This window comes from Chelon labrosus (assembly GCF_963514085.1).
Source record: "Chelon labrosus genome assembly, chromosome: 3".
NCBI lineage: Eukaryota > Metazoa > Chordata > Actinopteri > Mugiliformes > Mugilidae > Chelon > Chelon labrosus.
Window position 1 is genome coordinate 26,272,832 of NC_140339.1, and position 14,075 is coordinate 26,286,906.

The window sequence follows — 14,075 nt, forward strand, 5'->3', positions numbered from 1 at the left end:
ACTAAAAATTGGCCAATTAAAACAAAACAAAAAAAACAGGGTCTCGGATAAAAGCCCGGGGCATCGTCAACACAAAAAAACAAGGATAAATTCCTGGTACCCACCACACTGTATAATGTTCGTGCCAGTATTTTAGATTCAACAATAGAAACATGCTATTTTCCACACTTTGTTGTCCAAGAAAACTCATCTAAAGTATGACTATAACATTCAGGTGGCTATGTTTGTCCTCTAATCCTGCCTGGCTATTGTTGCGTAAGGTATATCAGCAGATGTTTCGTACTAAAAGCTTTGTAAAGAAAAGAATGGTTGCTGCTACAGGGATTTTAATTTAAAAGCGCTACAAGAAATGTTGCATTAATAGGATAATGCTTTAACTTTAACAGGGCAAATTGGAGCAGATCATACTGAGGTTTTGCATATGACCAACTATATTTATCAAACAGACCGAAATAGCAATAAAGGCCTCTAATATAAACCTGCTTCAGATTAAGTCCTATTACCTTCCCCAGATTAAGTGAATGAAGCCCCTGGTCACTATTTGAGGATATACACTAAACCATTACAGATTTTCCTGTTGGCAAGATCTTTTTTTAACACACTTCCATATGATTCAACTTTGGGTATTAAAGGGAAACACTGTTGGCAAAACTGACCCAAGCACACAATAAAGAAGACAGAAAAGGCTTGTTGACGCCATCATTATACACAGGAACACCATGGCCATGGCATCTAGAAGGTGGGGTCGATTTGACTATTATTTCGACAATCTGTAATTGATCCCCAGCTTTTGCACACATTCAAAAGAGGCCTTGTGAAGTCCACTGGCACCAGACCCCATTCAACGTCAATTTTTTTTATCTGTCTATATGCATTACATCTGCAACGCAATATCAATTTACCTGTACTCCCAGTACACACTCACACCAAACCATCTCACAGACAGATGCATGTTGTCAATATTGTTTCTTTTTTTGACATCTCTCATTTGGAAAAGGTTCAAATGGTTTAATGACTTAATTTTGTAAAGCATAATCTGCTGTTTGTTGGATGTTTTACTTGCCTGTTTTGTTATTTTATGTTAAGTTTGAATGTTGATATAAAGTTTATTGCAGCAGTCACGTTGTTCCTTGCAACAGTTTATAAAAATGCAATCTGACATTAAAAAATAAAACCATCATAAGCCATCTCTCTTGTGAAATTCTCTTCAATGTTTGTTACACAAGAGAGATAGCGATGCATAAATCTGTAGAAAGGGAAGGAAGTTGATCCCTCTAAAAATGAGAGTCATTTCTGGGAATGAATTCTGACAAGGCAGTGAGTGGAAAAATAATTTAAAGAAGATTTACGAAGTGATGACGCGTCAACTTATGCCATAAATATAGCTGGTTGCAGAAAGGAACAATGCAATGGCCAAAGTTAATTATCAATCAGATCACAAGCTCTAGAAGTCATGACACCAGCCAAAGTGTTAGTGGAAAGTAAAATGAGAATCTGCTCTATCCATGGAGTCAAACGCACACACCTGTATTTAAGAGGAAACATGAGGGCCTCTAGGGCGCGACTCGCCTCCCCGAGCCTCTGGTAGCTGGTGGAGTGGAACAAAACCTTGTGTTCCGTCAGAACCGCACAAAACAGGCTTAGGACATTTTGGATTCCTGAAACGAGAAACACAACAGAGAATTAAATTGATGAGGTATATGTCGGAATGTGACGGCCACATTGTTCCCAGACATTCATCAAACGTTCAGGGCTATTTGTGGACGTTTTCAAACTTCAAACACAGACTGCAACAAACAACATCCAGTTGGAGGGTCTGTGAATGTTCATCACAGCTTCGAGACTGATTACTGCAATTCCAAACATACAGTACTCTGTTGCTGGGCAAGCTAGCCATGACAGTGTGGACACAGAAAACAATCATTAGGTTTATTCAAATCTGATTTTAAATGTAAAACTAAAGTGCAATGAGAAGCCTGACAAGACGGCTGCAAGATCAGATGAGGTGTACCTTAAACTCTCCCTTTTTTTCATAACAGAACTGCAAGTCTTACCATTTTACTGGATCACTACATGGCAAATTGCAAATTCACGTGGCCTGGAATATGGAGATTAAGCCGATCAAATATAAATTAAGCGAAAAAGAGAAAAGAACAACTTGTGCATTTATCGATTTCTTAATTTGCTTTTAACAGTAGCTTTGGTGTAGCTACTTCAATCATGGTTGCCAAAAGTTTAATCCATAATAAAAAAAACAAAAAAAACAAATATGCCCATTGCTATTCTATGCCATGCAATCTTCTGGTTAAAGACGACAAAAACAATAAATTGGGACAGTTTATGAACACAAACCTATGGGAAATCTCATGAAAAACAAAGGAAATTACACTCTCATACAGCATAAATAAAATTTCAAATACCAATGTGACAATCAGGAAGAATTCTAAGTTTACAGTTCCTGTTATTGTTTCCTATCAAGCCACTGTCAGACCAATTCATCACGCACTGGAGTGATAAGGAAAGAGGAACACTGGCAGACAAGTCCGCGCCACTGGGGGCGCTGAGTCTGGATGTTTGGCTGCCTGAGCTGACCGCTTCACGGATAAACAGGAAACGCAGCAGTCTATGAAAGCTGACATTTTCAAAAGCGAACAGTCTTGTCTCACTAGACAGAAAGATGCGCTTTTGGCAGCTCCTTTTTCTGGTAAGAGAATAAACAACTGATTTTGCAATCACACCTCTGGTTCAGGTGTTTACTTATCTTATGGAAACAGCGACACATTTCCGCGCCCTAAATAAAAAGTGACAGCAACAGCACCGGACAGCAGACGAGACAAAGGCAACAAACAACAAACAGCAGGACTTGTTGATGGCCAGTTTTATCTCCCCCCCGGGGGGGATGTACTTCCTGTGCAGTGTGACATGTTTAACACACATTCCTCTTGGGTGACTCGATGACCTGTGCGCACAAAACGAAGGGCCGACCTGACTGTCGGTCCAGCTACTAACCTATCCTTAAATGGACTTGAGGATGACCTAATAAGTGGAAACAAAACACTTGTCTCTCTCTGCTTACGCGTAACTCACCAACGATATACGAGCAGGAGAATAATTAACCGTCTCAAAGTCTATGTCTGTCACTTTTTCCATGCATACATTTGTCCTGCTACTCATTAAAAAAAAAAGTTATACTGTTGCAACAGCAGCAGCAACAATAGACTGATAACACCACACTTGTGTGATGATAAGATAGGCTGATTATGCATATATGGTCCTATGTTAACCCTCTGCACTATCTACAAGGCGTACATAGACGGAAATGATCGAGTTACTGTTAAATGGATAGTTCAACATTTTCATAAATATGATCATTATCAACTGTCAACGGTTGATTGAGGAGAACGGCTGACTAATGTCACGTTCATATGCTAAATATAGGGCTTACAGTTATAAGACTGTTAGCATAGGCGTATGAGTCATGATTGCCAAAAGTTTAATTTGAAATAAAAACAGCAAGCTTCACTCTGTAACAAAGTTAAATCTGGATACTAGCACTTTCATAACTTAGAGGAAAAGATAACATCACTTATGCAACTTTATAATTTAAGTATCTTCACAGTCTTAAATCCAACAGTTTTGGGAGTTGGACAGTTTTTGACAGTTTTATATGTGTAAAATACATAATGTCAAACTATCACTGAAATTAAAATTGTAAAATGTGGAAACACACAGCATCATTTCATCCTTTAACAACTGGTATGTTTAAACGCTGTATCCAGTGTAAATTATTTTACAGCTCATGAAAGACTTTAACATTAACTAGATAAAATAGCTTTCAAACACATGCTGAGTACCTTTCCAGCACCATATGTATCGCAGCCGCTTTGCTGCTTCACAGACAAACAGCACTGCAGGAGAGCATGTCAACAATGGTTCGTTTTGTGTATCTAGACTGGCTGCAAATGCATAACTTCGACATGACCCTGATTCCACGTATTGTGTGAGCATCCCCCGTGTGCATGCTTTCCTCTCTGTGCAAACAAAAAAAGGACGGTGTTAATAAACTCAGGAAATAGAGCACACTCTGATTTGGAGCACATTATTCTAATCAAATGAGACTAAATGATGGCCAACTTTCCATTACATATCAAACTTCAGGTGAATTATATTTCACTCTCGGCTCTTCGGGATGACCTCAAAGTCTGCAAATGTAATAGCTCATGACTTTTGAATAAATATATTTTTTAAGTGCTGAGTAAAGTGAGAAGATACACCCCTTACTCAGCTGAACCACTCTTAGTCATTATGAATCAGGCACGCTGTAAGGCATGTATTTCCTCTGCAAATCATTTAAGCCCGAACCATTAACATACTGTGCAAACACTGCAAAGTGAAACCAGTAAACTGCATCAAATCTTCATCATGTGCTTTTTCTAGCCCCGACAAAATTACAGAAACACTGACGGGAGACAACTACATAATCTTGCCTCAGACGCATTTAGTGTAGAATTAATCCAAGCTCTTAATGGCTCACTGCGAAAGTCTCCTGACTGTAAAAGTCCTTAACTACTTAAACTACTATTTAACAAGCTTGTGTTTCACAAAGTAAAACAGAGTTTCTAAAAATCTGACAAGAATAAATGTAAAGTATGCCACACAATATAATCTGTCCGCTGTCAGGTTATAACAGTCAACAGCACCACACCTAAATGCAAAGCCAACAACATGTGACAAACTGCTACAGGAAGTTACTGTTAAGTCAGTAAATTCTGGAGTTGGATTCGTGCCAAAAACAAATAAATGAAGAGTGATTCAGTCGCTTAAAGAAGTACATATGCAATGTCACAGTCATAAACAAGTCATGTTCTGATTCATGATTGCTGGTTAGCGCCTGGACCCACCCAGCTGCTGGAAGAGCAGAGCAACACTCTTGCATGTTACAGGCAATGTGTCGTTCAGAGGTGTCTGGATGAGCTGCCGGTCTCCTGCTCCCAGGCTAAACAGCTTCTGTGAAGAAAAACAAAAACAGTAAAGGTCAGAAAAAAAAGTTACGCTAACAGGACTGCAAGTGACAGTCATCTGTTCAGATTTACAGCTGAGTGCACTTTGGTTGTAACAAATCAAGGAGACAGTGCTACACAGGCGTTGCAGCAGCAGGCCCGAATTAAATGTCTGTTGCCATTGGCCAAAGAAAACCTCAATGACATGTTCACCGAAATATAAATAGTGATGTAGCCGTGTGCATCATAGTATCCTTTAAAAAGATCCTTAAATTAAAAAATTTAAGGACTACTGCCTTGTGGTCGTATGCCTCCACCAATGATTCAAGTTGCAATTTAGATCTAAGCTGCCTGAGCTCATTGAACATGTAGTGAAGGAACTGATTCAAGTGTTTCTGCAGAAAAATATTTTTCAAAATACCTTTCAGATATGAAATGCTATCACTTCATCTTATCCTTTATGTATGATATGCTGAGTTACAACAAAAAAATGTCTTCTGCGAGGTCACAGTGATCACAACCTTTGACCAAGAAAATCTAATTGGTTCATACTTCAGTCAAAGTATCCAAGTTTTTTTTTAACAAAAAATCCCTTGAGGCGTTCCTGAGATTTTGTGTTCACATGAGTCATGGCCAAAAAAGTGCTTTGTGAGGTCAGTGACCTTTACCTTTGACACCCCAAATCTAATCAGTTCAGTCAAAGCGAACATTTGTACAAAATTTCAGAAATTCCACCGAGTCATTGCAGAGATACGGAGCTGACAGAGATGATATGTAACTACAGATGGACGGTCTGAAGAATATAACAGCCCTGGTGATGACACCAGTGTAGAAACACATTCTCATATTTAGTATGTACTGCTGAATGGTAACAGACTCCACTCAGTCAAGTTAAATAGGTCACGCAACAGTTGAGCTTTGAATTTTTACAAATAGATAGATAGATAGATAGATAGATAGATAGATAGATAGACGACTTTATTGATCCCTTTGGGAGGTTCCCGCAGGGAAATTGACATCTCCATCGCAACCAGCACTTTCAGACATACATGTATGATTGAGATTATAAATATTACGATTCGTGTAATGGGTAGTGAAACGTAGTTGGCAGACTAAGACGCAGAAAACAAAAAGAAGTTCTTCAGTCAAATGAAAGAAAGTCTCCATTCATTCTATTCTTGACGTAGTTGTGTATTTGATTTGGTGGGATTTTGACAAACGAGTCTGGACTTTGGAGTTTAAGTGGCGTCTTGGTGGGGAACCAGCCAAATTCCTCCTTACAGCACATCCTTTAAAACTAAATTAGATTTTTACCTCAGTGACAATGATGTATCACTAGTGGCAGCAGTAAACATAAACAATAATTTTCCAGTCTGATTGAGACACATTTTGGCTCACTGCATTTACAGCTTCTATAACTTCTGATACTTGGCCTCCAAACTGCAGCAGACTAAGCACTTTCCCTACATAATAAGGGATATTAATGCAGTGACATTTTAAATATATATGCCTCTAAAGTGCTATAACCACAGCTGAAGAGCTTTGCTGTCTTGACAGAGGTATTTTTCTCCGAGTAACACGATTGGAAAAAATTACGATGATGTATTAGAAACTTACTGCCTGTGGCTGGACAACAATCTCTGGCACCTGAAGACGGCTGCACAGCAGACATAAATCATTTCAGTAGCTGCACCTCAGCCATCACTTCCACGTACAATCACTGGCTCACAGTAGAACGGCGTCGGTGTTAACTATTTCTAACTGCTAGTCTGACCTGGACCTGCGACCCTGCCCCACCCACCCCACCCCACCCTACTAGGAACAGGCCACAACTGACACCTTTGTGTTGTCCTGCAGACTGTGGTACAGGTGTCTCAGGTCTGACTTACCTGGGATCCACCAGCAACAGGAACCTGGAATGTAAAGAGGTTGGCCACCAGACCCTCTAAAGGGAAACTCAGGCTATCGATGTACACTGTATAGATCAGACCCAAACAACCCTGTAAAGACAAAATGTGAAATACAACTAAGATATGGAAACAGAGGATAGATATTCTACATAGAGTAGCCATAGATAACCTCATTGTCAGAATGTATACAGTCTTAATGGGTTTTTGTTGATTGGCATGTGACATTTAGATGAGGTTTACAAGAACACTTTATCGGCGCAGAGAGTCTATTACCATTAATAGCATGACTGACTCTGAGTCTGCACAAACTGGGACTGTAATGAAAGTCTGGAATGGAAAGATCAACGGTTCTCATGCTTCTGTGTCTCATTTACTTTACCAAAGAGCATGCTTACACTTACTTGACCTATTTTTGCATAGTACAAAGTAGATTAGCATCATTTCAGGACTGTAAGATGAAAGCATGATTTAACAAAAATTCTGAGAATTTCTTCGGAACGGACAGAAAAATATTTTTTAATCAAGATTTAATCATATGGTGTGTTATTACCCGGAATATTTCAGGGTAATCCAGCCTGGACACGAGAATGAGACTTTTTGGTGCAAACACTTGAGCTGGCTGGATCAGGCCATCCTCCTCTGCCTCCTCGTCTTCGTCTCCATCAGCCTCAATACTCTTTGATCCCTGGAACATTAAAAAAAAAAAAAAAAACGATTTCAGGCAAAGAGTTCAACAAAATGCCATGGACTTTAGACCTTGAACGCTACTGAAGAGCATGCCAGCATCACTGAGCTCCTGGTTTAGCTTGTGAAGACATCACGTGCCTCCAAAACAGCACGCTGTACAGTACGTGCCTGGCATGTACTATATATCACGTGTAGCATTTGCACATCTTCCTGGACAAAAAAAATAAATAAATGTGGTCAGGATTAAAAAGTGCTGAAATTTAGTTTGATGAACCAAATCAGTATCAATGTACACCCACTTTCCAATCCTCCAATTTCCATTTTAGGGTCAGAAAATGGGTTTAAAAGTAGTTGTAGCAGATTGTAGGACCATCATTTGTGTTTTTTGTGTGTGTTCTAAACACTTATGCGTTATCCCTTTCTCTGTTGGTGAGATACAATCACTTAAAGTCAGGGGAGTCAAACTCATTGTAGTTTGGGGGACACATACAGCCCAAGTAATGTGAACTCCGGACTTTTTCCATTTGTTTTAGTGCAAAGAAGAACAAGTAAATTAGGAGAATGTTTACATTCAATAAACTATCCTTAAAAAAAAAAAAAAAAAAAAGAAATAAGTGCAATTGCTGCCTGCTGTTACGTCCTGGGTCTCAGTGTTGTGTCCTGTGTCCACTTCTCTTTCTAAAAACAGTGGACAAATTAGGAATAGCAGTTATTTTCACTGAAAATGCTGCGGGCCAGATTAGACCCTCTGGTGGGCCGCTTATGGTCCGTGGGCCGAATGTTTGACACCTGTGCTTTAAGTGATGAACTAGTAACAGAGCAGATGTGACTGCTGTCATTCACCACCCTCTTTACTGACTTTTTCTGTTATGATGAATTCTGGGGTGGGTACGGAGGGGACTCTAGGAACACAAGTCACCATAATCGGTTGATAAAAGTAAGTCCTATACACATGTTTAGTGCCATGCACTTAGTGTTGGTGGGGCCCAGTCCCTTTAAGGGTTGAGGGCATTTGGTCTTAGCAAAAGAAATAACAAACTGTTAGAAGGTTCACTCAGTTACAGCTGAAATATTCTCTGTTGCATTTTCTGCAAAGTAAAGGAAATACTATCCAGGATAGAACTCTTGCATCAGACAGTCACAGATACAGGCCCAACAATCTTTTAAAAAATCATTTGTTTTGAGATTGGAAAGAGAGGAGACACATTTTTGAATGTCTTAACTATTAATTATCTCCTTTCCCAATATGTCCAGATTAAGCAGAGTCACTCATCCCAGTGGAACCTTTAAATGAACACACATTTTCTAAAATTATAAGGACATTAATCTTGCCTCCAAAGAGACAAAGATCATTTGCTCAGAAATGAAGTTAGTTTAGAGAGATTAATACTTCTTGCCCCCTGGGTCCCAGCAAATGCAAAACATCTAAACCATTACTGATGACCCCAAAGATGCCAAAAACTGCAAAACGCTTAGCATTTGTTATGTTAAGCAAGATACACAATTTACAGTTTCAATATGGTCCTAACTGTGTCTGTTGTGGATCTCTATTTCAACACTAATACACCAACCTCTCTGCACTCATTCCTCACTAAAGCCCTTATCACAATCTGGTATATTTCTCCAGGCAGTGAAAACATGCCACAAGTGCTAAAGTATCTCAGGTCCAAGGAGTGTAGGATCAAAATATCCCATTCAGATTGGGTCACATTTCTCCATTATTCTTAGGATTTGGTTCAATTATTAAAGAAAACACATTCCTAAGTTGCCTGTCTGGACAATCCTTGGAATCCAACTAAACAGATAAAGATGTCGGATTGTTAAAACACCATCACGTTTCAAGAAGATCCTCAGTGCTATAAAGTGAATAGTGGAATGTGTGATTGTTTGCACGGTGTCTGGATCAGGCCAAATATAGCCCGATCAAATGAATAACCTCACATTAAAGTTGAGATGGCATTGCTGACTGGGAGTCTGCCAGATTCAAAGGTTTATTGGTTCAGTCTTCACATTACAGTATGTAATCTACACCAAGCATCCACGTGTCTCGGTCAAGTGTCTTTTTAGCATACACAAATACCTTCATTACTGTAACCTATTTCAGACATGAGTAGTAAACTGTTAAAACAAAAACATAATTTATCTTCTCCAGATGTCTTCGTGTTTTTGTTAACTCTTAACGCACATGGCACATGGCACATGGCTCTTATATAGGGGCGTATAGTCAGGTATGCTTATCAGTGCATTACTGACATAAAATATACTTCCCAGCAGTTTATTTTGTACAATTTCCTTATCAAATTTAATTGAAATTCTGAGATTTGCACAGGAGTGAAAAAAAATAAAATAAATAATAAAAAACATAAATTAGTATGACTCTTCCATGTAGAATAGCGTAGGTCACATGTTTTGTTGCTCTGGTCTGGACTGGTTGTTGATCCATCCCATTCTAACCACAGCCACTGTGGCCTGTGCCCATTGATAAAGTCCCTAGGAAGTTCAAAGTCAACCGAGAGCTTCCAGATTAAAGGTCATTAAAGGTATTTGTCTGGCAATTCTAGGCTAGCCCATGAGTTAAGCGATTCAGCAAACTAGGGATGTCCTGATCAGTAGTGGGAGATAGGTAAGGGGGGCAATCAAGGCATATTTAAAATGGCTGCATTGGAATGGGGAGGTAGCCAAGCCTGACCTTTTGTATTTGTTTTACTGCTGCCGTAAACCAAAATGGATCACATTATGTGTTCTATTATTGCCAGTACAACCACATTAAACCAATATGTTAAAACTTTAAGTTTCAATCCTGAAAGAGGATGATCAACTAGTCTGTGTTTTCCAAAATATTTGATACAACTGAGGGCAGGCTTGCTCATACACCCTTGATAACTGTTAACAACTGAGTTTGTTAGAGTGATTTTCTATCTTTGATGTGGCAATTTGCCCCAAATCCTTCCTCCTCTGACAAGCATTTTAACCAAGGTGGAAGAATGCGCCCAGTTATGCAAACAGGGGAATGTTTGTGTAATCAAGGTCTGATTCACACAACAAGCTGAAATAGTCAAGCAATGAGGAATCGAAACCCTACTACAAAGCTGATTCTCAACATTCCAAAGTGTCTCGCACACCTTGTGAAAGCAGACACACTTCTCGTACAAGACTGCATTTTAAGTTTAACTTGAAAATGTTTTGCTGATCTAACAGGAAAGTGATTGACGACTGCCTTCCACATGTGAGAGGATGTGAAGTCACTGTGGGCAGAGCGACAGGAGTCATTTAAGGCCTCCAACAAAGGCCAACACAGTGAAACAATTAGCTTGGTATTCTGTGGGCTTTTGGCTGGGGGAGACATTAACAAGCTCATTCGTAAGTATAAAAATGATCCCGTCCAAACAAATCTGTAATCAATAATTTATGGGGTTCTGAACATTTGTGCCGTGACCACTAATCTGCAATCAAACACAATCTTGTATGCATAAATAAGTCAAATGAAAAGCAGTGGAGGAATGCACAGGTCCATCCTCTCCTTTATAAAAGCATCCCTCAGCCAAGACACAATTTATTAGGCTTTTGTTTGCTAGTAACGCTTGACATCGTGGAAAACATCACGTACGCGACAAGCATTCCTAAAAGTAAAAAAAAATGCTAAAGAATGTAAAAAAAAAAACAAAACAAAAAGAGTAAAAACGGAAAACAGACAATGAGTACCAGCACATTGGCTATCCAAGATATCCCTGTGGGAGTCTCTCGTGAGAGGGACTCACAAGGTCGACCCAGTGCTCATCATAAGAGTAGACCATAATAAAACAGAATTATATTAGAACCAAGGTCCTATGAATTCTGGATGGCTGACAGAGACTGATGGTACTTATAAGAGGAATGAAGTACAGCTCATTTTATTGTGATGATGTTATAGGAGCCTAAGGGATCACCCTTGGTAGGCATTATTGTCTAGTGCACTTCACTGGACATATATGAATGCTGCCCTGCGATTTTTGATATCCACGTAAAAAGTGGACTGAGACCCAGCTCCTCAGTTCGACTGAAATATGAACCCACCGTACTTGATACTGTGATTTTAAAGGTTAGAATACTCAAGCAACATTGGCTCTTCTTGACATATTGGCTATGTTGTCTGTGAAGGTTCTCAGTCATCCAGGTCATGGTATATCCAAAAAAGGTTAAAAAAGGCAACTCCAGTTGCCTTTTTTTTTGGATATTGGCTATGTTGTCCATTACATTATTGAGGAATTACCAGCACTGCTTCAACCCAACCTAAAAATGAATAAGCTTTCTGTGAGTTCTCAGCTAAATAAAAAAATCCAACAAGATGATTTAGTCCAGCACACGACATTGTTTAGAACGTTTTTTAAATTTCGTCACAAAATGTACACCACACAAACTGTTCGGTCAGGTTGTGACCTTATCCATATGCAGGGTTGGGTATCTGCTACTGTTTCCTGAATCGATTGATTGAATTTTGATTCATTATCGATTCATTTAGAGAGTTTAAAAACCATTTTACTTAGTTAAGAACATTTTCACATTTTTACAAATTAGTGTGGTCATTGGTTTGAGAGATTTGTGGAATTTCCACCATATTTATATCTTTGGATCTCCCTCACATGTGGACTAATCTTGCTGAGCAGTTTGTGTATATTTTAAAAATTGATCCAAGGATTTTAGTCTTTCAAATGAAGATCAGTCTAAATCTGAAAATAGATTTTTAAACCCAGCCCTATCCATAGACAGTACCTTTTACTCTTTTGATCTTTTGGTAGGATGTTGTTACAAATGCCTGTGGTAACACTAAGCCAACCAGGACATTTCTGCTTTCATCTAAAACTAAAGCGTGATTTATACTCCTGTAACCAGTCTACACAGAGCCTTCGGTGTAGGCAGTTATGCCACTGAAAGCTTTTATACCTGTGCGCTGATGCGTCCTCATTATTCTGTTATTACACCACTGAAACACTAGGCACCTGGCTGTCAAAGTGACGCGGCCCTATAATTTACACTTCTGAGAACTGAAATACCAGTGCGAACACACCCTTTCAGGGAAGCTGAGAAGCCTCTGCTTACAGTGATGTGATGTACAGCATGTGAAATAATGTGCTCACACAAATTTACAGCATCAGACCACTGTTGCCTAAAACACAGCCTTGATGGTTGTGAAAGCTCATTTAAGGAGAATTTAAGTTACCTGCAGATTGACCTCAGCCTCGTAGAAGGTGAGGCAGGAGCAGTAGTGTCGGTCGGAATCGATATCTGTCAGCACAACGGTGAAGAAGGTGGGTGCTTTCCTTTCCCTGGACAGTCTCCAACCTCCAGGCTGGCAGAACTGAAAAGAAAGACCATTACATGAGAACATCATAGAGGACACCATGATCATATTTACGGCAGCACTTTCTCTAAAAGACTTATTTGCCTGTAATCAGTCAACCTTGAATCATTTCAGTGGAACATTTGAATTTCTTAAAAGCTCAGTGATTGTCACGTCCCTTCAGACTCTCTGACAGTAAACCATTCCAACCTTAAATGGCACTGGCATATTACTGTAGTTAGTCGTAGCCAATACCAATGTCCCCTCAGAGAGCACAGACAGGATGTCCTGTTCCAGAGAAGCAATTCCATCTACTGAACATGCCATGGAGCGGGAAGTGGCATGTTAAGAATTAATTTACTTGAAAGCAAGCAGGAAAGGTGCCGGATCTCATTAACTGTCTGAGCATAAAAAGAAACATCTTAAATAAGACCGGTGGAAAATCCCCAAGATATTGAGCAACGTAACAACACATTACAGTTGGCCATAGCACATTAAATTAACAGACTCATGACAAATATTCATTTTCACAGCCGTCAGAATTGGAATGTATCCATACCCATTAAGAAAACATGTTAGAAAAGGTTGACCTCTCTAGTAGTAGATTATATGTATTCAGATGGTTTGTATTAAAGACTTTGAGTCAAACTGGTTGAGATACAATTGAGCGAAGCACAATAGTTTTACCATTCTCCAAGAGTAAGTCAAGTTCCTCCCAAATCTTCAAACAGTATGTTCTTCTATTTATATTTCGAAACACGGTTCATCCAGGATTTGAAAATCGCATAAATCAATCATTTTCAATACATGACAAGACTGAAGCCATTTTTAGAAAACTGCGGTCACAAAAACACTGTTACCATAATAAGAAGCATCTTACACAGATTTTAAGTCTCAAGGCAACAGCGTGAGTCATTTCCAATCATGACAGAAAACATCTGTGAATTGGGGGGGAAAAACACGGTCTTTTTCCGAAATGGTGTTGTGTAAGACATTCAGTTTATCAATGAAACTATTTTACAGACAGACACTTAGATTGCTGTCAATGTTCACACAAACACTTCCAATTTCTCAAGTCAATAGTAAACACATTATATTGAGAAATGGATGCCTTATTGTCCGAGAACATTCAAAAGGAGAGTGGCACGTGAGAAAGTGCCA

At 39.2% G+C, this 14,075-nt stretch overlaps 1 protein-coding gene across 4 annotated transcripts in view; it reads right to left on the bottom strand.

Annotated features, from left to right (window-relative positions):
• The window catches only part of sbf2 (SET binding factor 2), an 89,147-nt gene that overhangs the window by 42,835 nt on the left and 32,237 nt on the right, over nucleotides 1–14,075 (bottom strand). For all 4 annotated transcript variants that reach the window (XM_084540907.1, XM_084540906.1, XM_084540905.1 and 1 more), the window contains exons 3-7: nucleotides 12,795–12,932; nucleotides 7,461–7,595; nucleotides 6,890–7,000; nucleotides 4,902–5,007; nucleotides 1,526–1,658 (exon numbers count right to left, since the gene is read on the bottom strand). In XM_084540907.1, coding sequence (XP_084397033.1) covers nucleotides 1,526–1,658; nucleotides 4,902–5,007; nucleotides 6,890–7,000; nucleotides 7,461–7,595; nucleotides 12,795–12,932 — 623 coding nt within the window. The remainder of the gene's footprint in view (nucleotides 1–1,525; nucleotides 1,659–4,901; nucleotides 5,008–6,889; nucleotides 7,001–7,460; nucleotides 7,596–12,794; nucleotides 12,933–14,075) is intronic.